Source organism: Leptodactylus fuscus, chromosome 1 (genome assembly GCF_031893055.1).
Source record: "Leptodactylus fuscus isolate aLepFus1 chromosome 1, aLepFus1.hap2, whole genome shotgun sequence".
Lineage (NCBI taxonomy): Eukaryota > Metazoa > Chordata > Amphibia > Anura > Leptodactylidae > Leptodactylus > Leptodactylus fuscus.
In genome coordinates, this window is record NC_134265.1 from 57,728,679 (window position 1) to 57,755,651 (window position 26,973).

Here is a 26,973-nt window from a genome sequence, read left to right on the forward strand (position 1 = left end):
ATTCCCAGTCAGACAATGGCACTATATACCAGTAGTAAAAATTGTGGGTGCACATAACCCCAATATATTCTTTGAATTCCCAGTCAGACAATGGCACTGTATACCAGTATTAAAAATTGTGGGTGCACATAACCCCCATATATTCTTTGAATTCCCAGTCAGACAATGGCACTGTATACCAGTATTAAAAATTGTGGGTGCACATAACCCCCATATATTCTTTGAATTCCCAGTCAGACAATGGCACTGTATAGCAGTATTAAAAATTGTGGGTGCACATAACCCCCATATATTCTTTGAATTCCCAGTCAGACAATGGCACTATATACCAGTAGTAAAAATTGTGGGTGCACATAACCCCAATATATTCTTTGAATTCCCAGTCAGACAATGGCACTGTATACCAGTATTAAAAATTGTGGGTGCACATAACCCCCATATATTCTTTGAATTCCCAGTCAGACAATGGCACTGTATACCAGTATTAAAAATTGTGGGTGCACATAACCCCCATATATTCTTTGAATTCCCAGTGAGACAAAGGAACTGTATAGCAGTATTAAAAATTGTGGGTGCACGTAACCCCCATATATTCTTTGAATTCCCAGTCAGACAATGGCACTGTATACCAGTATTAAAAATTGTGGGTGCACATAACCCCCATATATTCTTTGAATTCCCAGTGAGACAATGGAACTGTATAGCAGTAGCAAAAATTGTGGGTGCACGTCACCCCAATATATTCTTTGAATTCCCAGTCAGACAATGGCACTGTATACCAGTAGTAAACATTGTGGGTGCACATAACCCCCATATATTCTTTGAATTCCCAGTCAGACAATGGCACTGTATACCAGTATTAAAAATTGTGGGTGCACATAACCCCCATATATTCTTTGAATTCCCAGTCAGACAATGGCACTATATACCAGTAGTAAAAATTGTGGGTGCACATAACCCCCATATATTCTTTGAATTCCCAGTCAGACAATGGCACTGTATACCAGTATTAAAAATTGTGGGTGCACATAACCCCCATATATTCTTTGAATTCCCAGTGAGACAAAGGAACTGTATAGCAGTATTAAAAATTGTGGGTGCACGTAACCCCCATATATTCTTTGAATTCCCAGTCAGACAATGGCACTGTATAGCAGTATTAAAAATTGTGGGTGCACGTAACCCCCATATATTCTTTGAATTCCCAGTCAGACAATGGCACTGTATACCAGTATTAAAAATTGTGGGTGCACATAACCCCCATATATTCTTTGAATTCCCAGTGAGACAATGGCACTGTATAGCAGTAGCAAAAATTGTGGGTGCACGTCACCCCAATATATTCTTTGAATTCCCAGTCAGACAATGGCACTATATACCAGTAGCAAAAATTGTGGGTGTATATAGCCCCAATTCTATTGCTAGGGGACTTGCAGGGTATTTCTGAGGTGAAGGTGGGGGGGCACACCATTGGAACGGGGATTTGGGGTGTATATATGGGGTATACGGGAATACACTGTCAGTGTGTTCCATTCAGGATCCTGGGAAAGCTGGGTTGCGGCGATTGAGCCCGTCAGTGCCACGTTACACTGACAAGCTTCTCCCTGGAATTGAAGTTATATGTAAGCCCAATATATTCTTTGAATTCCCAGTGAGACAATGGCACTATATGGCAGTAGCAAAAATAGTGGGTGTATATAGCCCTAATCCTATTGCTAGGGGACTTGCAGGGTATTTCTGGGGTGAAGGTGGGGGGGCACACCGTTGGAACGGGTATCGGGGGTATATATCGGGTATACGGGAATACACTGACAGTGTATTCCATTCAGGATCCTGGGAAAGCTGGGTTGCGGCGATTGAGCCCGTCAGTGCCACGTTACACTGACAAGCTTCTCCCTGGAATTTAGCTCTTATAAGAGCTGTTGGTTGTCTTCTCCTTCCTATCCTAGCCTGTCCCTGCCTACCCAGAATCTAAGCCCTAGCTAACTGGACGGAAACCTCCGTCCTCGGTGAATTGCAAGCTCAGAATGACGCGAAGCTGGGCGGCGCTGTTCTTTTAAATTAGAGGTCACATGTTTTCGGCAGCCAATGGGTTTTGCCTACTTTTTTCAACGTCACCGGTGTCGTAGTTCCTGTCCCACCTACCCTGTGCTGTTATTGGAGCAAAAAAGGCGCCAGGGAAGGTGGGAGGGGAATCGAGTAATGGCGCACTTTACCACGCGGTGTTCGATTCGATTCGAACATGCCGAACAGCCTAATATCCGATCGAACATGAGTTCGATAGAACACTGTTCGCTCATCTCTAATCTTTATCTGCATTATCTTGGCAGAACACTTTATTCATCTTTGTACTAGAGATGAGCGAACAGTGTTCTATCGAACTCATGTTCGATCGGATATTAGGCTGTTCAGCATGTTCGAATCGAATCGAACACCGCGTGGTAAAGTGCGCCATTACTCGATTCCCCTCCCACCTTCCCTGGCGCCTTTTTTGCTCCAATAACAGCACAGGGTAGGTGGGACAGGAACTACGACACCGGTGACGTTGAAAAAAGTAGGCAAAACCCATTGGCTGCCGAAAACATGTGACCTCTAATTTAAAAGAACAGCGCCGCCCAGCTTCGCGTCATTCTGAGCTTGCAATTCACCGAGGACGGAGGTTTCCGTCCAGTTAGCTAGGGGTTAGATTCTGGGTAGGCAGGGACAGGCTAGGATAGGAAGGAGAAGACAACCAACAGCTCTTATAAGAGCTAAATTCCAGGGAGAAGCTTGTCAGTGTAACGTGGCACTGACGGGCTCAATCGCCGCAACCCAGCTTTCCCAGGATCCTGAATGGAATACACTGTCAGTGTATTCCCGTATACCCGATATATACCCCCGATACCCGTTCCAACGGTGTGCCCCCCCACCTTCACCCCAGAAATACCCTGCAAGTCCCCTAGCAATAGGATTGGGGCTATATACACCCACTATTTTTGCTACTGCCATATAGTGCCATTGTCTCACTGGGAATTCAAAGAATATATTGGGCTTACATATAACTTCAATTCCAGGGAGAAGCTTGTCAGTGTAACGTGGCACTGACGGGCTCAATCGCCGCAACCCAGCTTTCCCAGGATCCTGAATGGAACACACTGACAGTGTATTCCCGTATACCCCATATATACACCCCAAATCCCCGTTCCAATGGTGTGCCCCCCCACCTTCACCTCAGAAATACCCTGCAAGTCCCCTAGCAATAGAATTGGGGCTATATACACCCACAATTTTTGCTACTGGTATATAGTGCCATTGTCTGACTGGGAATTCAAAGAATATATTGGGGTGACGTGCACCCACAATTTTTGCTACTGCTATACAGTGCCATTGTCTCACTGGGAATTCAAAGAATATATGGGGGTTATGTGCACCCACAATTTTTAATACTGGTATACAGTGCCATTGTCTGACTGGGAATTCAAAGAATATATGGGGGTTACGTGCACCCACAATTTTTAATACTGCTATACAGTGCCATTGTCTGACTGGGAATTCAAAGAATATATGGGGGTTACGTGCACCCACAATTTTTAATACTGCTATACAGTTCCTTTGTCTCACTGGGAATTCAAAGAATATATGGGGGTTATGTGCACCCACAATTTTTAATACTGGTATACAGTGCCATTGTCTGACTGGGAATTCAAAGAATATATGGGGGTTATGTGCACCCACAATTTTTAATACTGGTATACAGTGCCATTGTCTGACTGGGAATTCAAAGAATATATTGGGGTTATGTGCACCCACAATTTTTACTACTGGTATATAGTGCCATTGTCTGACTGGGAATTCAAAGAATATATGGGGGTTATGTGCACCCACAATTTTTAATACTGCTATACAGTGCCATTGTCTGACTGGGAATTCAAAGAATATATGGGGGTTATGTGCACCCACAATTTTTAATACTGGTATACAGTGCCATTGTCTGACTGGGAATTCAAAGAATATATGGGGGTTATGTGCACCCACAATTTTTAATACTGGTATACAGTGCCATTGTCTGACTGGGAATTCAAAGAATATATTGGGGTTATGTGCACCCACAATTTTTACTACTGGTATATAGTGCCATTGTCTGACTGGGAATTCAAAGAATATATGGGGGTTATGTGCACCCACAATTTTTAATACTGGTATACAGTGCCATTGTCTGACTGGGAATTCAAAGAATATATGGGGGTTATGTGCACCCACAATTTTTACTACTGGTATACAGTGCCATTGTCTGACTGGGAATTCAAAGAATATATTGGGGTGACGTGCACCCACAATTTTTGCTACTGCTATACAGTTCCATTGTCTCACTGGGAATTCAAAGAATATATGGGGGTTATGTGCACCCACAATTTTTAATACTGGTATACAGTGCCATTGTCTGACTGGGAATTCAAAGAATATATTGGGGTTATGTGCACCCACAATTTTTACTACTGGTATACAGTGCCATTGTCTGACTGGGAATTCAAAGAATATATGGGGGTTATGTGCACCCACAATTTTTAATACTGCTATACAGTGCCATTGTCTGACTGGGAATTCAAAGAATATATGGGGGTTATGTGCACCCACAATTTTTAATACTGGTATACAGTGCCATTGTCTGACTGGGAATTCAAAGAATATATGGGGGTTATGTGCACCCACAATTTTTACTACTGGTATACAGTGCCATTGTCTGACTGGGAATTCAAAGAATATATTGGGGTGACGTGCACCCACAATTTTTGCTACTGCTATACAGTTCCATTGTCTCACTGGGAATTCAAAGAATATATGGGGGTTATGTGCACCCACAATTTTTAATACTGGTATACAGTGCCATTGTCTGACTGGGAATTCAAAGAATATATGGGGGTTATGTGCACCCACAATTTTTAATACTGGTATACAGTGCCATTGTCTGACTGGGAATTCAAAGAATATATGGGGGTTATGTGCACCCACAATTTTTAATACTGGTATACAGTGCCATTGTCTGACTGGGAATTCAAAGAATATATGGGGGTTATGTGCACCCACAATTTTTACTACTGGTATACAGTGCCATTGTCTGACTGGGAATTCAAAGAATATATTGGGGTGACGTGCACCCACAATTTTTGCTACTGCTATACAGTTCCATTGTCTCACTGGGAATTCAAAGAATATATGGGGGTTATGTGCACCCACAATTTTTAATACTGGTATACAGTGCCATTGTCTGACTGGGAATTCAAAGAATATATTGGGGTTATGTGCACCCACAATTTTTACTACTGGTATATAGTGCCATTGTCTGACTGGGAATTCAAAAAATATATGGGGGTTATGTGCACCCACAATTTTTAATACTGCTATACAGTTCCTTTGTCTCACTGGGAATTCAAAGAATATATGGGGGTTACGTGCACCCACAATTTTTGCTACTGCTATACAGTTCCATTGTCTCACTGGGAATTCAAAGAATATATGGGGGTTATGTGCACCCACAATTTTTAATACTGGTATACAGTGCCATTGTCTGACTGGGAATTCAAAGAATATATGGGGGTTACGTGCACCCACAATTTTTAATACTGCTATACAGTGCCATTGTCTGACTGGGAATTCAAAGAATATATGGGGGTTATGTGCACCCACAATTTTTAATACTGCTATACAGTGCCATTGTCTGACTGGGAATTCAAAGAATATATGGGGGTTATGTGCACCCACAATTTTTAATACTGGTATACAGTGCCATTGTCTCACTGGGAATTCCACAAATAATTTGGGGATTCATTCACCCTACATCTCAGGCTCTTGCCATATTCACCCAGGTTGTCAGTGCTGCACCAGCTCGTTCCCAGACAGCTCGGCCCGAAAAACGCGTTACCTATATAGAGGATTTGGACAATGAAGACAACATGTTCTAAATCTAATGTCTGCACCTTCTCCAGAATTAAAATAAAGGCAGCGTTTAACTTTCAAATAGCACTGCACAAAGGAAGAGCTTATCAGCTTGTCTCATGACATGCTACTGAAAAGTTTCATTTGTGTATCTTAATGTAAATATAGTTGTATAAGCTTTTTGGGTTTTAGGCACTGCCAAGTTATTTATTACCACCCGCTCCCTTATAATGATGATGACGCCAAAGTCACTGTGGGTGTTCAGAGCTCACAGCTTTGGGTGACATTTGTCTTGCTCTCTGTCGGTACCAGCTGTCTTTTTGGATACCGTAAAGTTATGTTGACTTTATTAACAGCTATAGAAGCTTTAGCCAGGTTGTGACGGTGTGTAACCCTAACAACACTAAGTGGGATACACATTAATAGTCAGTCTATGTACGCTAAATGTATCACTGAAGTAATTTTTTTCCCTCTCCCCTAATATAAGAAAGGAACAGACATTAGACCTAGACCGGGGTTCGAGGCTTGAAAAAATCCAGTATTATTTGTTCTTCATGATGTGAAATATGTGTTGAAAAGCAACCCAAGATGAAGTCAGCCATGTGTGCCAGTGTGTTACTTGGCATGCCTTTGCTGGCCCCAACTGTAAGGGTCACTCTCCATTTCCTCCATTTTCCACTCCCCTTCACACCATTTGTGGTGAAGCAATGGGATGCACTGAAGTGCACCCTCTAGCCTCGTGTGGGATAGGGACATCAGATGCCACTCCAACCCCCTCGTCTTCCTCCGCCAGCCAACGGTGCGAAGATGAGAGGAGTGTGCTCTGAATGTTTTCTGCCTAGCAGAGGCTAGTTCTCACTTACGAAAATGGCCCCACTTTGACCTGTATATCAGGCACAATGGTGTAGGTTTCAAAGAAACATGGCACCAACAAGTTGGAAAACGTGGGCCATGCGTGGACCGTGTTTGAGTCTGGCAAGCTCCAGATCTGCTACCAGGTTCCAGCCATTATCACAGGCGCAAAAATGCCAGGCCCCAGGTGTAGCAGGGAAAAAAAAATGCCATCTCAGCCAGGATGGCATCCCTGACCTCGGAGGCACTGTGCTGTCTGTCCCCCAAGCTGATCAGTTTCAGCACGGCCTACTGACATCTCCCCATGCCAGTGTTACAGTGTTTTCCGCTAGTAGCTGGGGTGGAGGTTGCAGCTTCGTAGGGTTTCAGTCTACTCCTGCCATGAATTTTGGCCTGGGAGAGGAGATAGGCCACCCCAGTTTGCACCCGGGGAACAGACTCCACCACATTCACCCTGCCTGTCATTAAAGATAAGCACTGCAGCATCCCTGACCACAGGCGCTTGTCCATGTGTCGGTGGTCAAGTGGACCTTGCAGCAAAGCGCAGAGCTCTGGGCCCGACTGATGTTATGGGACACATGCAGGCGCAAGGCAGAGACAGCACACCAAGAGAAGTAGTAACGGCTAGGCCCAGCATAGGGAGGTGCCCCAGCTGCCATCTGCTGACGGAAGGCCTGGGTCTCCAGAAGCATAAACAAACACCAACATCTCCAGGGCCAGCAGTTTATCGATGAGGCTGTTACAGGCTTGGGCATGGGGGTGGGTTGTATTGTACTTCTGCCTGCAATGAAAAGCTTGGGAAATGTGGAGTGGCTGGGAAGAGGCGCATGATGGTGCAGGCCAAAAGGGCGCATGAGGGTGAACTCCCCAATGTGTCAGAGATAGGTGTGTAGGTGTCCTTGCATCATATACTTGCACCATATTTGGCTTTGGAAGTTAATTTTGTGCCAAAAAGTGGTTAAGACAGCGATCCCTCAGCTACTCCCGTTACACTGTCTATTGAAGTTACCATCTGTGGAAGTGGACCACCATTTCTAAGATCCCAAAGGAAGCAGGCAAGAGATGTGCAGTTCAGAAAAAAAGATGAGAAAATAAGTTTAGGCTGTAGAGCACAGAGGGATCGGAGAGGACAGAGCTGGTGTCGGCCAGGTATTCCCACAACATGCGCCTATACTTGTCCCTCCTGGTGACACTAGGCCCCTGAGTGGCAGTAATTTGTCCAGGGGGGCCATTAACGTGTTCCAGACCTAGGAATAAGTCTTCCAACAGGGTAGAGTTTTGCATGCCTTTGCTTCTACCCACTGTTTTTGCTGCTTAGCTTCCCTCCACATCTACTCTGCTTTCACCCCTAAACATCACCCCAGTTTATGCCTTTGCTTCTACCCAGGTTTTTTGTTGATTTAGCTTCCCTCTACATCTACACTGCTTTAGCCCCTAGACATCACCCCTGTCCATGTGGGGTCGGTGGCCTCGTCATCCACCAACTCCTCTTCCAATTGCGCACTGCCCCCTTACTGCAAACCGCACATGACCACAGCTTGCCTTGATGGCAACTGTGTCTCATGATCCCCACTTAGGTCCAGACAAGTCGGTGGCGGGTCCAAAACCCCAAAATTGGAAGGAAATGGCAGATGCTGCAGTATTTCTAACACCTGTTCCTGGTGCTCGGGCCTGGTCTGTGTTGTACCCTGCACCCTGCTTAACGCATCTGCCATATCCGAAGTTGTGCTGAGCGCATGCTAATGTTTCGTGTCCAGTGCAATGGATGGGATTTCACATAAGTCTGCCACCCATGGCCACTCATGGTTGAGCAACTGAGGGAGTTGACTTTGACGAACCCGAGGGTTTTGGAGTTGGAACTACATCAAAGGTCTGTGCTGCTCACACACTCTGCTCAACACATGATATGTTTAGTGCCAGCAGTGTGGAGACGTCGCACAACAGCCGTTGTTCCAGCAGGTACAGGCGTTGTAGGAGTGCATAGAGGCTAGCAGCGGCAACTATACACTTTAAAAACTATCCGCACAAGCGCCACACTTTCACCAGTAGCTCAGGAACATTGGGGTACCTTTTTCAAAAGATTAGCAGCAATGAGTTAAAAACGTGGCCCAGGCATGGAATATGTTGCAGGCTGCCAAGCTACAGAGCCAATCCCAGGTTATGGCCATTATCACACATGACAACATGCCTGGGCCCAGGTGCAGTGGCAAAAACCACATTGCCGTCTCATCGAGGATGGCATGACTCACTTTGTAGGCAGTGTGCTGTCTGGCCCCCAAGCTGATGAGCTTCAGCACGGCCCGCTGACGTCTCCCCACACCAGTGTTGCAGCGTTTCCAGCTCGTAGCTGGGGTCAATTTAACAGCGGAGGAGGGTGGTGTTTCAGCCCTCCTCCCAGGAATGTTGTGTGGGGAGACAAGTCAGGCCACCACATTTTGCGACCCGGTCCACGCCTCAACTACATTCAACCACTGTGCCCAAATTGAAAGGTAGCGTCCCTGTCCGCATGCACTTGTCCATTCGTAACTGGTCACATGGAACTTTAGGGCTAAGCGCTGAATTTAGGGACCGCCTCATGTTTGGGGGAAAGTGCTGGTGTGGACGGCACAGTGCGGTGGCGCAGTAGACACTCTGCCCAAAAAGGGCAGAGTGTCCCCCAGCCGGGATTCCAACATCTCCTGGGCCAGATTTCTTGAGATGAGGCCGTTGAAGCCTTGGGCATGTGGGTGGGTTGCGCTGTACTTTAGCATGAAATGAAAGGCTTGGGAGATGGGGAGTTGCTTGGAAGAGGCGCATGATGGCGCGGGCAAAAGGAGAAATGGCAGGAAAAGGTGAGGATAAGGGTGAACTCCCCAAAGTGTCAGAGGCAGATGTGGAGGTGTCCTGGCTCCTGGTCTGGACTGCAGCGCCAGCCCTGTCAACAGTGGAAGAGGCAGTGGCCGCCAGGCCAAACGACGATTATCCTGCGCTTGCTCTCACCCACTGAGCCCAGGGCTTGCCTTCCAAATGATGGCACCCGCAAGAGGTGGTGAGATTCCTCTCCGCAGATCTCCAAACCATCTTGGACTTGCAAATTGCACTAAATTTGTCATGTAACTGACATGTATATGATGAGTCTATCCATTGTCTGTTCATTTTGGTGAAAGTCAGCCTGTCAGCTGACAGACAGCTGTGCTTGTCAGTGATGATGTCACCGGCTGCTTGTACCCCCAGTTTTTGCTGCTTAGCTTGCCTCCACATCCACACTGCTTTTGCCCCTACACATCACCCCTATCCATGCCTGTGCCTCTAGCCATAAGTCTGCCACCCATGGAAACTCATGGTGCAGAAAGTGAGGGAGCTGACTCTGAGGAACCCTTGGGTTTTGTAGCTGGTACTCCATCAAAGGTCTCTGCTGCTCACACACCCTGCTGAACATACGGTATCTAGGGTTAGAGCGTGTGGTGACCTCGCACAACAGTAGGTGCTTCAGGCAGATGTAGGCCTTGCTGGAGTGTATTGCGGCTAGCTCCAGGTACTGTAGACTTGGGAAAGTGGGTGTCCAAGTGCCGCACTTTCACCCTTAGCTCAGCTAATTTGGGGTATGTTTTTAAAAATCATTGCACCACTACATTGAACATGTGGGCCAGGCATGGAACGTGTTGGAGGCTGGCAAGCTCCAGAGCCCTCCAACAAGCTAAAAAACCTGGCCCCAGGGGCAGCGGGGATAAACAAATTGCCATCTCATCCAGGATGGCATCCCTGACCTCAGAGGCAGTGTGCTGTCCGTCTCCCAAGCTGATGAGCTTCAGCCCAGCCTGCTGACGTCTCCCCACACCAGTGTTGCAGCGTTTTCAGCTCGTAGCTGGGGTAAATCTAACAGCGGAGGAGGAGGAGGGTGGTGTTTCAGCCCTCCTCCCAGGAATGTTTTGTGGGGAAACAAGTCAGGAAAATTCTTGAAACGGGAGAGTTTTGCATCTTTGCCCTTGCTGCCTATGGACATCCCTTTGCCTCTAGCCACCATTTTCCCTGCTCTGCTTGCCTCCACATCCACACTGCTTTTGCCCCTAGACATCACCCCAGTCCATGCCTTAGCTTGTACCCCCAGTTTTTCCTGCTTAGCTTGCCTCCACATCCACACTGCTTTTGCCCCTAGACATCACCCCAGTCCATGCCTTAGCTTGTACCCCCAGTTTTTCCTGCTTAGCTTGCCTCCACATCCACACTGCTTTTGCCCCTAGACATCACCCCAGTCCATGCCTTAGCTTGTACCCCCAGTTTTTCCTGCTTAGCTTGCCTCCACATCCACACTGCTTTTGCCCCTAGACATCATCCCTATCCATGCCTCTTCCCCTAGCCATAACTCTGCCACCCCTGGAAACTCATGGTGCAGAAACTTTGGTTGCTGACTTTGAGGAACCCTTGGGTTTTGTAGATGGAACTCCATCAAAGGTCTGTGCAGCTCACACACCCTGCTCAAGATATGGTATTGTAGGGTTTCAGCGTGTGTGAATGACGGACAACAGCCTGTGTTTGGACAGATGTAGGCCTTGCTAGAGTGTTTTTAGGCTAGCAGCGACTCCTGTGCACTTGCAAAAGTGGGCGCACAAGCGCCGCATTTTCAACAGTAGCTTCGGTACATTTGGGTATGTTTTTAAAAAACTTTGCACCACTAGGTTAGACGTGGGCCAAACATGGAACGTGTTGGAGGCTGGCAAGCTCCAGAGCCGCTACCAGGTTCCAGCCATTATCACAGGCGTAAAAATGCCAGGCCCCAGGTGTAGCAGGGAAAAAAAAATGCCATCTCAGCCAGGATGGCATCCCTGACCTCGGAGGCACTGTGCTGTCTGTCCCCCAAGCTGATGAACTTCAGCACCGCCTGCTGACGTCTCCCCACACCAGTGTTTTAGCGTTTGCCGCTAGTAGCTGTGGTGGAGGTTGCAGCGTCGTAGGGTTTCAGTCTACTCCTGCCATGAATTTTGGCCTGGGAGAGGAGATAGGCCACCCCAGTTTGCACCCGGGGAACAGACTCCACCACATTCACCCTGCCTGTCATTAAAGATAAGCACTGCAGCATCCCTGACCACAGGCGCTTGTCCAAGTGTCGGTGGTCAAGTGGACCTTGCAGCAAAGCGCGGAACTAAGGGCCCACCTGATGTTGAGTGACACGTGCTGGTGCAAGGCGGGGACGCCACACCGGGAGAAGTTGAGACGGCTAGGGACGGCATAGTGAGGTGCCACAGTTGCCATCAGGTCCGGGAAGGCGGGAGTTTCAACAAGCCGGAACGCCAACCTCTCCTGGGCCAGCAGTTTAGCGATGTTGGCGTTCTAGGCTTGCGTGGGTGGGTGGTTAGCAGTGTATTTCTGCCGGCGCTCCAATGTCTGAGAGATGGTGGGTTGTTGTAAAGAAGCGCCTGATGGTGCCTTTGATGGTGCAGGAGAAGGAGATAAGACAGAAACAGGGGAGGATGAGGGAGAAGTCAACAAAGTGGCGGAGGCAGATGAAGTGATGTCCTGGCTCGTCCTCTGGAGTGCATCGCCAGCACTGTGAGCAGAGGCAGTGGCATGAACGGCGGGCGACGTTTGTCCTGCCGTTGCTGCCTGCCACTGATTCCATTGCTTGGATTCCAAATGACGGTGCATTGAAGTGGTGGACAGGTTGCTCTTCTCAGGGCCCCTACTCGATTTCGAGAGGCAAATTGTGTAGACGACACTATATCTGTCCTCGGCGCATTCCTTGAAAAAACTCTACACCTTCAAGAAACGTGCCCTCGATGGGGGAGTTTTTCTGGGCTGGGTACAAAAGGGAACATCTTCGGACATTCCGGGTCTGGCCTGGCTTCGGCAAAGCAGCTGACCTCTGCCTCTGGACATGTCTCTGCCTCTAGCTACCCTTTTTGGTGCTGCACCTGCCTCAACATCCACACTACTTTCCCAGCTTGACATCTGCCTTGTCCAGGTGGGGTCGGTGTCCTCGTCGTCCACCACCTCCTCTTCCAACTCCTGTCTCGCCTCCTCCTCCTGCACAATGCGCATGTCAACTGGCTGCCCTGACAGCAACTGCGTCTCATCGTCGTCGATGAGGGTGGGTTGCTGGTCATCCGCCACCAAATCGACCGGAGATGGAATGGAGGAGACTCTAGTGTTTGAGCATCTGGACACAGATACTCGTCTGTTAGGTCCGTGGAATCGCGAAATGGAGGGGCAGGTTGCGGTACAGTCAAAGGAAGGGAGAACAGCTCTGGGGAGCAGGGACAGTTGGGGTTATTGTTCTGAGAAGATTGGGAATTTTGGGTGGAAGGAGGACAAGACTGTTGGGTAAGAGGAGGTAGAGGCTGACTGGCTGGTGGACAATGTGCTTTAAGCGTTATCCGACAGCCATTGCAAGACCTGTTCCTGGTTCTCGGGCCTACTAATCTTTGTACCATTCAGCCTAGTTAATGTGGAACTTTTGTGCAAAGCGCAGAACTTAGGGCCCGCCTGATGTTAAGGGACACACGCTGGTACAAGGCTCAACTCACCCTAAGTGCCAAAAACACTGCTGGTGCAAGGCTCTACTCATGCCAAGGGCCTCAATCTCTGCTGGTAGCTCAGCTTAAGGTCATGTAACTTTGTTTGGAAGGGCTCATGTTAAGGGCTAGAAAAGTGAATTTTGGAAGGTCTTACCACATCACACACACACACACACACACACACACACACACACTCAAAATGACAGTTAAGGGTGAGGGCTTTTGGAATTCCCATTGCCTATTCCATTTGTGGTTGTCATGGGGAACGTGATTTAAAGGGGTGGTTGTTACTGTTTGTTGAGCTTAAATTGGGGTTTGTGTCCATCCATTTGGGGAGTAAAGAAGGTTTCCAGGTATTTTCCCACTTTGATAGAGGTTTTTTTGAATGTGGAAAGTGTGTAGTTGTTAGGCAGTGATGTTGGGGTAATAGAGGGTCTTTGGTGTGTTAGATGCCCCCAGGCATGCTTCCCCTGCTGTCCCAGTGTCATTCCAGAGGTGTTGGCATCATTTCCTGGGGTGTCATAGTGGACTTGGTGACCCTCCAGACACGGATTTGGGTTTCCCCCTTAACGAGTATCTGTTCCCCATAGACTATAATGGGGTTCGAAACCCGTTCGAACACACGAACATTGAGCGGCTGTTCGAATCGAATTTCGAACCTCGAACATTTTAGTGTTCGCTCATCTCTACTTTGTACCATTGGGAGCAAAGTTCTTAGTTCCCAGGATAAGAAAGTGCAGATTCCTTTTTCATTAGAATATACTGGTGCTAAAGTTTTTCCTCATTTTCTCCATTAAACACAATTTTGGGCTTCAGTCACACAGCAGAGACATGTATGGCAGCAGAGGGGCATGTAGGGGTATATTATGGCAAATTAATGTCTAATAAATTCATATTAATAAACTGTCTAAGAACTTGACATTTAAAGGGGTCACATGAAGAAATGATAAGTTTCTTCAAAGGCTTATGCACTGCAGTGAAATAGATCTATCTAGATCTATCCATACATACATACAAACACACACACGTCTGCTGTTCTCCTGCTGTTTGTACATAGAGTAATGCAGAGTCAGCCAAGTGATCAGGAGATGGAGCTGCAGCAGGTAAGGCAAAGGAATGAGACTTTTGTCTCCCTGCTGTGATCTGAAAACCTAGGAATGGGGGCAGCCGGTATAATAGATATATCTCCATCACATTATCCATTGCAGTTAATGCACCACAAGTATTAATGACCTTCACAATTTACATATACAGCACTTCTAACCTTTGTAGAGGCTTTGACTCTTGGGAACATTATATACTCTTTGTTGGCATTAAGGGCTTGGTAAATCAGGAAAGCACTATTAATATGGCGCGGCTTGCCTTCAGTCCACTCCTCACAGTTATAGGCTTCCACGCGGACTCCAACCTCCACACTGCAGTGAAGCAAGCAACCATTAGCAATTTCACGTAAAAGAAAAAATATGTCCTTGTACTGTGTTAGCCAGTGGATCTTCTCTCAAAAAATTTCTCTCATTTCAATGTCACATAGTATTACTACATCAGTTTGCATATGTTTATGGTATAGCAGCATCTTACTCTCTCTCCCCCCCCTCCAATCAAGAATCATGAGGCTTTAATGTGAGACATCTCAGTGGCCATTACATCTTCGTGGCAGATAACACGGCACATCAATCTACAACTATAGTCCAATGACATGAAACTTGATAGATTTTTGTCAGCTCAAAAATTGTTACCTGGCTACCAGTTTGGTAAAATGTAATACACAACATGTAATGGCGTAACGTTTAGAGGAGTCTTCAATGTTACATCGGTGGTGGATCAAGTGTCAGGACTACCCCTAGATCACCTCCCCTTACAGGCGTGCACACCATTGTTATTTCTAATCTGAAGACAAAGCAGTGAAAATTACCTTTTCTGAAATGTGTTATTCACAACAGCCCGAAACACCAGTCTATCCCCTACAGTGGAGGGGCCCCTGAACTTGAACATGTCCACAGACTTCAGAATTGCATGTGTACGACAAAGGCGGCTATAAGAAGAGAAAAACATTGTTAGGGACTCATTTTTATAATAGGACTACACAGCTGTTATTGTATGGCCTGCAGGTAGTCCTCCAAATAATTTGTTACAGGGGTACGTATACTCTATATAACTACAGTGGGGGAACAATAAAAGTATTTAGTCAGACACCAATTGTGCAAGTTCTCCCATTTAAAAAGATGAGGTTGGCCTGTAATTGACATCATAGGTAGACCTCAACTAAGACAAAATGAGAAAGCAAATCCAGAAAATCACATTGTCTGATTTGGAAAGAATTTATTTGCAAATTATGATGGAAAATAATTTGGTCAATAAAAGCACAATTGGTGGCTGACCATACTTTTTTTTTCTCACTGTAAATTCTGTGGGGTTTTGTAAAAATTTAAAGGGATTCTACCATTAAAAAACTTTTTTTCTAGAAAGGCTATTTGTCTCCTACCCTTAATCAATCAAAAGAGCTTTATTAGCATTACCGAAGAAAAAACGTTTGGCGTTTCCAAAGCAAAAGAATGGTTGAGGGGAGGGGTATGGGTTGTGCGGGTTGGGAGTGCGAGTGTCCTTGGGGGTCTCATCGTTCTTGTTTGGGACGTGTGGGTATCAGTGGGTGTGGGGTAGACAGAAGATGGGGGTCTTTAACGTCTTTGGGTGGTGGGGTGGGTTTAAATGGTCCATGGGGGATGGGTGGTTTGATAGTCCATGCGGTCCATCTACCTTTATCAGTCGCCTCCAGCCCGCCGTTTGGTAGAAATATCTGTTTTTACCGGTATGCAAATGAGTTCTCTCGCAGCACTGGGGGCAGGTCCCAGCACTCAAACAGTACTGGGGGTGTCCCCAATGCTGCCAGAGAACTCTCTCCAGCGACACCTCCATCTTCAACAGCAACCGCCTCTTCTGCCGTCTTCTTCCGGCTGGGGTCACACTTCGGCGCCTTCGCCATGGGGACGCAGGCAAGAGCCATGTGCACAGGCTCCATAGAATTATAGGAGCATACTGCGCAAGCGCGTGTAAGCAGCCTTCAAAAAACGGCCGCCGGCTGGCCTGTGCACTCGGCTCTGGCCTGCGTCCTGATGGCAAATCGAAATGCGCAGGCGCCGGAGTGTGACCCCAGCTGGAAGAAGATGGCAGAAGAGGAGATTGCTGTTGAAGATGGTGGCGCCACTAGAGAGAGTTCTGACAGCACTGAGACGCCCCCAGTGCTGTTTGAGCGCTGGGGCCTGCCCCCAGTGCTGCGAGAGAACTCATTTGCATACCAGTAAAAAACGGTATTTCAACCGAACGGCGGGCCGGCGGCGACTGATAAAGGTAGAAGACAAATAGCCTTAAGGCTATTCCGATGTGTTAACTAGAAAATTAAGTATTTTAATGGTAGAATCCCTTTAAGTACAGCACAGAACACAAAGAAACTGGCAGGTGAACTTCTGACAAAAAACCAGCATGTCCTTACCAACATACTCAGAATGACACCTATGTGTTTCGAGAAAACAACTCTCTTACTCATGGCATGAGCAAGAGACATGTCTCAAAACGCATAGTTGGTTTCTTTTTTGACTACAGAACCCATGGATTGATCTTTTTACTGGATGATTAAAAGTTACACTTTATTATATTTTTTAATTTTTGTTGCGGAATTTTTTTTTAATTTTTTTTTATGTAGATTGTGAGCCCCGTATAGGGATCACAATGTACATTTTTTTCCTATCAGTATGTCTTTGTAGAATGGGAGGAAATCCACACAAACATGGGGAGAACATACAAACTCCTTGCAGATGTTGTTCCTGGCGAATTCGAACCCAGGACTCCAGCGTTGCAAGGTTGCAGTGCTAACCACTGAGCCACCGTGTGGCCCCTGTGGAATTATTCCTCTATCATCAAGTTTTGAGGATTGACATAGGCCTTAAAGACCAAGATCTTTTTCGTGCACCTTTTACTTCAAGATTATGAATAGCAAATTGAACATATAGTGGTGAGCTGTGTTTTTCTTAAATTTCTTTGGCTTTATAATGTTTGTTGCTGCCATTACATGCATATTTCTTCATGGAGGACTTTGACATGGAAGTCCTGTAGTTAATAACAGGGGGGAAATTCACGGAACGCCCAATGACAGGGTAATGCTGTGCAGATCTGATGTTGAGAGAACAGCAATTGTAGGTATGAAGACATGCTGGTGTCTTGGATTTCTTTAACCATTGACTATATAAGTCAGTCAGCGTTCATTTAACTCATGTAGCTTCAGGATGAAGGAGACGACCCTTATAACAGCCTGTTATCCCAGAAAGTAGGCAGGGATGGGTTTTTACTGTCCCAGCCTTCCCCATCACTGCATACACAGTGTCCATGTGATCTGCTGGTTGCCAGGAACTGCGTGAGCGGCTGGGACCTAGAGGACAGATCAGCTCTGCAGTTCATGTTAGGACACTGCATCTGCCCCTCCCAGTCATGAAGAGGTTAAAGTGGTTGCAGTGTTTTTTTGTTTTGTTTTTTTGCTTTTAAAACAGGGCTAAAGAAACACAAGACAACTTCCCTGGTATCTTCTGGTCTTTTCCTCCTGGTGTCTCCTGAAACACAGCAAATGCCCCAAGTGATGCTCCATTGGCCACATTGATGACCCGCATCAACCACTGATTTACTGGAGATGACCAGCCAAAAACTAAGAGGTAAAGACCAAAATGGACCCAGGCAGTTTGAAAACGAGAGAGGAAAATACTTAGATTTTTTTCTTCCCTTCTTAAAATAAATACTATGACAAGAGAGCTTACAGCATATCTTACATAAATACATTGCAAAACATTATTTTTGGGGTTTTGAAGTAACCCCAAACCTTTTCACAATTCACCTTGCAGAGATGTTGGCTACAGTTTCCATCCATGCCATGATCTGACCTCCAAATGTGTTTCCTTGATGATTTGCATGGGGTGGCAGGACCAGTTCTATACTTTCTACACAAGTACAGTCTGTAGAGATCTTATTATTGTCATTTTCCCAATCTGCATCTAAAAGGTAATGAAAAATTGATAGTGCAAAAATATTTTGGAAGTTGCATGTTATTCACAGACACTGTAGCTCCAATATACCTACCAATTTTTACAGTGTGCTAGAAGTTAGAATTCAGAAGCTTAGTTAGGGATTCCTTCATCTGGGGCAAATGTTTAGGTTGATGCCCACCACCCCAATGTGTACAAAATATTAGTTTAACCTCAATGAGGGTGGAGACAAGTCACAGCCCACACTGACCCAAATTCTGCATTTGAACCACCCTTCCACGTAGTGGCAAGGAACTGCACAATGTTCAGGGTAAAACTGTGGCTTTACTGGAATCATTGTGAATACATTTGTAACTCTTGGGAAGTTCTCAAATGCAATTGGCTGTTTGTTGTGATAACTCTGCACCCTGAATGAGAACATTACTGCGTGTAGTCAGGCTGCAAGCCTGTATAAAGTACAAAAATTTCTGAACACACACCAAATAGATCATTCAGCATAGGCCACTTTGACAAGTTTGACTCAACATCAGATTGCCTGATCTAATATTGTAATAACTATTAGACAGGATTAGTGTGTTTGCCCCCCCTCCCCCCCCCCCCGTGCCTACTGAGGCTTCGATCACAGAAGGACAGTATTTTTCCACGTAAACAGGCTACAAACCATATAAGGCACTTCCATCTTCCATCAGATTGTTATAGGCATCTTCATGATAAAGTCGTATGCGCCTCCTCTCAGCGGCCAGACTATACTCCAAGTGATCTTGTGCAGACTGAAGCCTCACTGGTTTAAGATTAACCTGTAAAAAAGATTAAAGTGTGATAATTCATGCACTAGATAAATTACACACCAATAAAATACACATTAACTAATAGCTTGTTGCATAATTGCTCACAGATTGTTGTTGTTGTGCATAGTGGTCACACTCCTAGGTGGAGAGAAGTGGTGTACTCTATTACCTTTCCCTTTAGCTGGACACATACGGATGTACATAAAGGGATGACCAGCTTTTCAAAACATGGTTATGTTCAGTCACAGCATCCCATGTGTCTGTAGTTTACTACTGGGTGGGATTTGAATTGAAGAATGTCAAGGGTTTTGCTAGAATTTTGCAATACTGTATTGAAGCTAGTGTAAAATTGTTCCAGGACCTTCCAGGAACGCCAAATCTTTGCACCCTTTAATAGCTGCTGCTCCACTGATTCTGATGCAGTTGGAATCTTTTCCCCACCCCTCACTATTTCTAAACATTCATTACTATTAGCTTTAGCACCCAATATACTAATAGGATTTTGTCAAGTGGGTGGTCTTGGGGAGTTTGCTGTTAGGCGGGTGGTCCTGGGCAGGAGCAGAGTCTAATTCACATACTGGATACTGAAACTGACTGCACAGATTCCTTAGGAATGATGGATGCTAGAGAAAAAAAAATTCCAACTGTGCCAGAATCAGTGGAGCAGCAGCTATTAAAAAAAATGCAAAGAGTTGGAGTCGGTGAAGGTGGTCAAAGGTCTTTAACCACGTGTATCTTTATATCCAATTTTGAAAGTTTCCATAGGCCTGAAACATTTTTTTTCCAGTCTGCAGCCATTCTCTGAAAGTTATCAATTGCTTAGACTTAGACATATTCACGTCATACTATTAATGTGTCACCGTTAATGATTACAGCTCTTGTCCTGTAGTAACTTTGTAACTTTGAACTCAAACTATAAAGCAGAGATGACCAGAAGATAGCAAAAACTCATGGACTGACCTATACCACACTAAGAACAGTCCAACCTTGTCCAGTGAGCAAAACAAACCAAATACTTGAGCTTAGGAATGGCCACTCCACATCCTTGTATTGTGCCCACCAAAGTGTTAAAATGCCCCTGATTCTTATGTACCAGACAATACAGTAGTGGGTACTTTAGATGATTGAGCTGTACATGGATAAGTTAATTTGGATTTGTGCGGTTTACAAAACCCCCCCAAAAAAAACCCTGAAAATATACATTAATAAAACTAACATGGCTGGCAATAGTCCAGATAGCTAATAGCACATAATTAAATACTATCCCCCTTACCATCCATGGCCCCGTAGGTGCTGCAACTGCAATATGTACTAAACCCTCCTGTAATGATCAATCCTTTTTTGGCTAGAAGTGGCAAGGTCAAAGTTACTATGGAGCCCTAGCCTTATTGTGCCGAAATAAACAGTATAGTGCAATGCATAGTAAAAAAATATCACAATAAGATGTAAAATATACCATTAAACACCGATAAATGAGACTCTGTGGCTGCCTGTGTCATTCTGAAGTGCAATTCAGACCAAAAATTAATTGACCTTTCCTTACTGCACCGATCAGCTGTTCTCTGCACAGTGAACAGAGCTGGAAGCAGACAAACTGTATGCTTTCAACAAGGAATAAAATACAGCATCTTTCTGAGGTTGCAGTAAAAAACTTTTAATCCATTAAAAAAACATGGAAAAAAGAAAGAAAAACTCCCTATAAAAATGTATAGTAGCGTACACGTGGACCCTGAGGTTCTCTTTTCGAAACTGTACTCCCCCCCCCCCCCCCCGAAGTACTATTCTTAGTTACAGTATATACATGGGTCCAATGAGGGCCAAATCTATATAAAGATGGGCCAGATGGATGAAGGACTCCATCCTACTGACTGGACCTTACATATACTATAGATCATTTTTTCCAAATTTGGTCCATACTGTATATTATTTTTGTTTTAACAGTCCTCTATCTAAAGCTTGTCTTAATACTAGATATTTTTTACCTAGTACTAAACACTTTGGGTACACAAAGAAATTCATTGTAGACAAACTCCCGGAAGTCACTCATGTGCCATAAATGTAGGGATAGAGGAATCTGCAAAGATGGTTTCCACCATAATTACACTAATTTCTATAGGACATATTGGAATGGATTATGCATTATAATGCGTCATGTAATTCAGATAATGATTACTTGGCATACAGGTAGACTCCTATAGCAGATGTATATGTCCAGAATCACTTTGTGCTACCTTTGTATAGTGCAAATGCCGCAGATTCCACAATGCTTAACCCTTTCGCTGCCAAGGTGGCACTTCAGTAGCGGAGGACGTAGTTAGTACGTCCTCCCTACTAATGCCGATATCTCTGGACTGCATCAACATATCTTGATGCTTTAAAATGCATTTTAAAGAAGAGACTCATCTTTAAAATGATACCAGGAACTCGATGATTGGATGTACAGTCTTGGAACGATTCACTGTTGAAAACACTATTTGGCATTGAGATCCAACTGCAGATCTAAATTCCCGACAGCATTTCAACAGTGAATTGCTCCAAAACTGTACATCCAATCACCGAGTTCTTGATAATTTTAAAGATGAGTTTCTCCTCTTTAAAATGCAATTGAAAGTATCAAGATATGTTGATGCAGTCCAAAGATATAGAGCTCCAAAGTGTGTCCCCCCCTCCTGTCTAAGCAAGCAATTTGCAATCTAACAAGAAAGGAAGAGGGACACGGAGCAGTGCAGCAGAGAGAGACAGTGAAACATACTGACTCTCTGCATAACTTGTATGTGACAGCAGGAGGGGGGTGGCAGGGACTCTATTGTCCCTATTAACCCTTCTCCTGCCAATCAGAGCGTATACTATTTGTCTCTGATTGTCACATACAGTTATAATGTAATTCCCCCCTGAGCTTTTCTAGTGGGGTATTCTTATGTTATACCTCCTGAACATAACCAGGAAGGTTATTGGCACTGTGACCCAGACGTTTACCATTGTCCATGTCGCAAGCCAAAAAAAAAAAAAAAGTCGCACCAAACACTTACACAACATATACATAAAGTCGCAAATAAAGTTTACATTTCACCCAATCCCTGTCCTGTCTATACCTGAGCTTTCTACAGTAAAATATGTCTAGTGATGTCCGTTACACACTAAAATAATAGCAATAACGATCATCACTAGAGATGAATGTATAGATTGCTAAAATTATTATAGGAGGATGGAAAACAACATTTTTATGTAAAGTCCTATTTAATTTGCATGCACAAAATGGGATGGCGCATTTCTGCGATTTTGGCGATTCTTTAACACCCGCCCCTGTAAATATATACATGTGTGGTATGTATGAACTCCTCACATATTGCAGTTTTATGGACAGTACATTATCTTTGCAGAAAGGGATTGCTTGAGCTGCACTTTAGTGGCAAATTTGAATTTTTGCGCAATTTTTGCTAGCAGTCTCTGTTTGCGGCAAAGTTGAATGAAGGTGGTTGTATATATAAACTATTAAATTGTGTTTTTATATACGGTATGCTGTGTACTCTGAAAAAAGTTAGATTTTGGTATCACAGTCACAGTTTGGTAGGTGCAGTATAGCTTTTTAACATATTAGTGAACAACAGCAAAATCCTGCTTGTCTTCTGTATTCGTGTTTTTGGGAGTCCGAGCTCTTGTTGTAGTTGATGTTTGCGGTACATATAGTATATATACACATTGTATATACCATAAGCTATTATTTTAAAAGTATTTTATATATGAATGTGAGATTGAACATGAGTTTTAGGTGCAAATATGTGTTTTAGAATATTTTTTCAAAAAATTATTTGTGTTGGTCGCAAAGTTGCATGAAGGTGGATGTGGCTATCGATGACCCATTAAGACATTTGTAATCTTCAGGTTGTCCACTTTCAAAAAATATATAGGGTTTAGGGGTTCACTTACTTCTCATGGTGTGTAATCCCTACATTTTATAGGATGATACTTTTTTAACATTTCCAGCTTCAAAGCAGAATTTTGTTCCTTCCAGAAAGCGATTTTCTGAAGACACGTGCATGCGGGTTCAGGCCATAGTGATATGTATGAACTCTGCACATGTTGAACTCTTATTTTTAGGAGGTTTGGTGCATTTAATTTTTTGTTTGGTTTCCGCTTTTAACAACTAATATACATTTATTTGCATTTTTTCATAAAACATTCACTTTAAATCAAAATTGCATGAAGGTGCCTGTTCGTATACAGTACCAAGTGGCATTCTGACAATGCTGCAGGTGTCTACTTTAAGAAAATATATAGGTATGGGGGGGTTGGATGCTTTTTTGATGTTGCAATTTAGGTTTGATTTGTCAATCTCAAAACTGTGAAAATTGCTCTGGCTACTGGAGGTGCAAAATTTCCAGTGACCCTTGGCAGCAAAAAGGTTAAAACCCCATTCACATGTAGCAGAAACAAGCTGGTAAATGGCACACTAATACAGTAAGTGATCATTGCACACTTCATTACTTTACCTTTTTTTCTCCAAGCGGCTTAACCACATATGTCGAAAAGGCTGTGCAGACATGTTTCTGGATGCTTGTAAATGGATCTTCTACCGCAACGCGAATACCAACCTGCGAATCAAATGACAAGCGGGAATGACTGATGTATATGTGACATGTAAATGGTATATAATGAACTTTATAAATGTAAACAAAAAAAAACAAGGGGGCATTTATTAAGACTGGGCTTTCCTATGCCTTAATTACCTCGCTGGGGTGGGATAACCAAAATTAAGAAGCTCTGACCTCTGAAAGGGGTTTTTCTAGGCTTAATAGTGGCTGGTCCATCATTAGGATTGGTCATCAATTGAATATTCTCATTAGTCTGAAAACCAGGAGCCATGCTGATCAGCTTTTTGAAGAGGATGAAGCGTTTGGGTGATAGCTCCATTTTCGATACTTTCCCAGCACAGAGCTATACATTCACATGAATGGGACTGGACTGTGAACACACTGTCCCTGGTATCAGACTAACTGCTCCCCAATTGATGACCCATCTTTAGGATAGATCATTAGCCTTGGAAAACGCCTTTAATTTTGCAGCATCTTGGGTGTTCCTGAAAGCCAGGGGATGGTGTAAACTTCAGCTGTGAATCAAATCAGTTTTCGGGCAGTAAATCCGATGGACTGAGGTTGTCCCTGCCCAGCTAACCCAATATCTTAAAAGTGACAAGTAGGGCAGAAAAAAAAAAAATGTACAGAGTGCCATATCATCGGTACAAATCGGGGGTTGGGTCACAAATATGTGCCAGTACTATGACAGTTCTCGGACATAGATAGTTTACTGGATAGGATACATTACTGAAGTTAACTAGTATACGCATGTAACACTGAGAAATACTCATAACTATTACAAATGACCATCTGAATTGGTGAAAAACCTATAGAAAGAGCAGATTTACCTCCATGCTTGTATTGAACGCTCTGTTCACTTTTGCCCGAATGCAAATTTGTTGTCCAATCCTAAGAACAAAAAATTTCAAAAACATGATTAAAAGCAGAATACATTGTAGGCAGAGTTCTACTTCACTCTACAGCGTGCTATGTGTCAAAGATCCAAGATTTTGTTTTTTTAATTAAACCCATGGCTGGTATTGTGTCTTGGGGCTCTTTGGATCACTGAAATTAATTTCTGATTATTAGTTTGCCAGGTGAGTGAAATTAAAGGAAACCTACTTAAGGCTAAGGCCCCATGCAGCAAATCGCTGCCAAAAAACACTACAAAAAAAAAAAAAAGCAGAGTTTTTATCCACAGCGTTTTGCACAAATTCTGCAGAATTTTCCCTCTGTGGACTTTCTGCTTCTATTGCGCCTACACAGAAAACGCTGGCGTTTCTGCAGGTACAATTGATATGTTGCAATTTCCAAATACACAATCGTTTTGAAATCACAGAATTTCTGCTGTAGATTTTTTCTACAATGTGTGAATGGGATTAGCCGGAAGCTCATCCATTTTGAAAAAAAACAGCACTTTTTTGCTGCAGCCAAAATGCTGTATATTCAAAACTTGGGGCCCCAGCCTTGGAAGAAAGTGCCAAGTTATCATTAAGCAGACCACAGATTTCAAGCAATATGGGAAATAAAGATGTGTATGCAGCTAAAAGGCATCAAATAGTGCAAAGTCGTGGACAAAGTATGAAAATGTTAGATCATCGTATTGTGAAGAGATTTGTGGCTGATCCAAAGCACAGATGGGTTTGTGCAGATAAAGGCATAATGGGGAAGGTTTCTGGCAGATAAATTCATTGTATTTAGAGAGCAGATACTGAAATACCATTACAAAGCAGCAAACAGGTATTTTAATCCGTTGGTGCCTCTGGAGTACTATGAACCTCAAGATGTAGGATCCTTCAGAAGCTTGCAGTTGTGCATAAATCTACTATTCGGCCACCCAAAACAGTGCAACCATTTCTGCTTGTGAGCAATGTGCTGAGACATACATGAAGACTTATTTTGAAACAGTCTTGTTTATGATGAGTATAGGGCAACCCTAGATAATCCACATAGATGGAGTAGTGGATGACTACCATGTGCCAACAAGGCTGTGACATCAGCAAGGAGGTGGCGGAGTCATGTTTTGGCCGATATCATGAGAAGAGAGGTGGTAGGCCCCTTTAGGGTCGCTAAAGGTGTGAAAATTACCTCTGCAAATTATATAGCATTTAGAACTGACCACTTTTTTTCATGGTGCAAAAAGAAGAACCGTGCCTTCCATAAGAAAATCATCTTCATGCATGACAATGCACCATCTCATGTAGCAAAGGATAGCTCTGAGTCTCCTTGGCTGCTTTGGCCAAAGCAGGAAATAAATATTGTGGCCACCACCATACTCTGACCTCAACCCTATTGAGAACCTTTGGATTATCCTAAAGGAAAAGATCTATAAGGGTTGGAGGCCATTCACATCAAAACAACATATCTGGAAGGCTATTCTGACATCCTGCAAAGAAACTATCCTAAAACGCAAAGTTCAATGGATTGAATTGTGAAAGTGATAGTGACTAAAGGGTCCTATATTAGCATGCAACTCTGCATGCCCCCATCCCCCTTCCCCGACAGTGCTCTTCTACAGACTTGTACTGTCAGGGGGATAGCTGTGTTACTTACAGCTCAGCCATTACACCAAGCTGTAAGGCCTACCCTTCTGACAGTGGAGGGATATCTGTGCTGAAACTATTCAATAAGTTACCATTTTCATTTCTTTACAACCTATAAAATGTTTAGAAACTCTGTTGTGGGTAATTTGGAACAGCGAATTTTGATTTTTTAATTTTTGGCATAAAATTTGATTTATGCTCTAATGGTTGAAAATTTGGACAATACACTGACTATTAATTCCATTGACTATTTAGGAAAATCAGAGAAAAATATCACTTGTATAATAATTTGTAACACTGTGTATAGATGGTCTTGTAAATGAAACCCCATGCATACGGGACAATCCAGAGCAGAAAATCTGATCTTTACATTGTCTCGATTTCCCAATCAGGAGCCTGGGGGACTCCTTGCATTGTACCGATCTGGAATCCATGCCTGCCCGCAGCTCTGCAATCCATCCTATATACAGAATGGTGTAGATTTATAACTACAACACTAAAAATATATGCAAAAAGGTTAGAACTTGTTATTAGTTCTGTTTAACATCTTCATGAACGTTAGCAATGTTTAGATGGTTAGTACAAACGTTGCAACAAATCCCGGGATCTTTTGCCTATATACGCCATGTTTGTTCTAATTGTCTAAACATTGCTTACTTTCACCCAGAACAAAACTAATAACATTTTCTAACCTTTCTTGTACAGTGCTTATATATTTACAGTAGATTGTGGGAGATATTGCCTCGCCATTGGCAAACCCCTGCCAACAGGGGAAATTTCCATAAGAG

At 44.1% G+C, this 26,973-nt stretch overlaps 1 protein-coding gene across 1 annotated transcript in view; it reads right to left on the reverse strand.

The window, feature by feature from the left end:
- ACOT12 (acyl-CoA thioesterase 12) overlaps positions 1-26,973 on the reverse strand; it is a 53,936-nt gene that overhangs the window by 22,155 nt on the left and 4,808 nt on the right. The window contains exons 3-8 of the mRNA XM_075270999.1: positions 24,491-24,551; positions 23,559-23,660; positions 18,942-19,077; positions 18,133-18,289; positions 15,169-15,288; positions 14,521-14,671 (exon numbers count right to left, since the gene is read on the reverse strand). Coding sequence (XP_075127100.1) covers positions 14,521-14,671; positions 15,169-15,288; positions 18,133-18,289; positions 18,942-19,077; positions 23,559-23,660; positions 24,491-24,551 — 727 coding nt within the window. The remainder of the gene's footprint in view (positions 1-14,520; positions 14,672-15,168; positions 15,289-18,132; positions 18,290-18,941; positions 19,078-23,558; positions 23,661-24,490; positions 24,552-26,973) is intronic.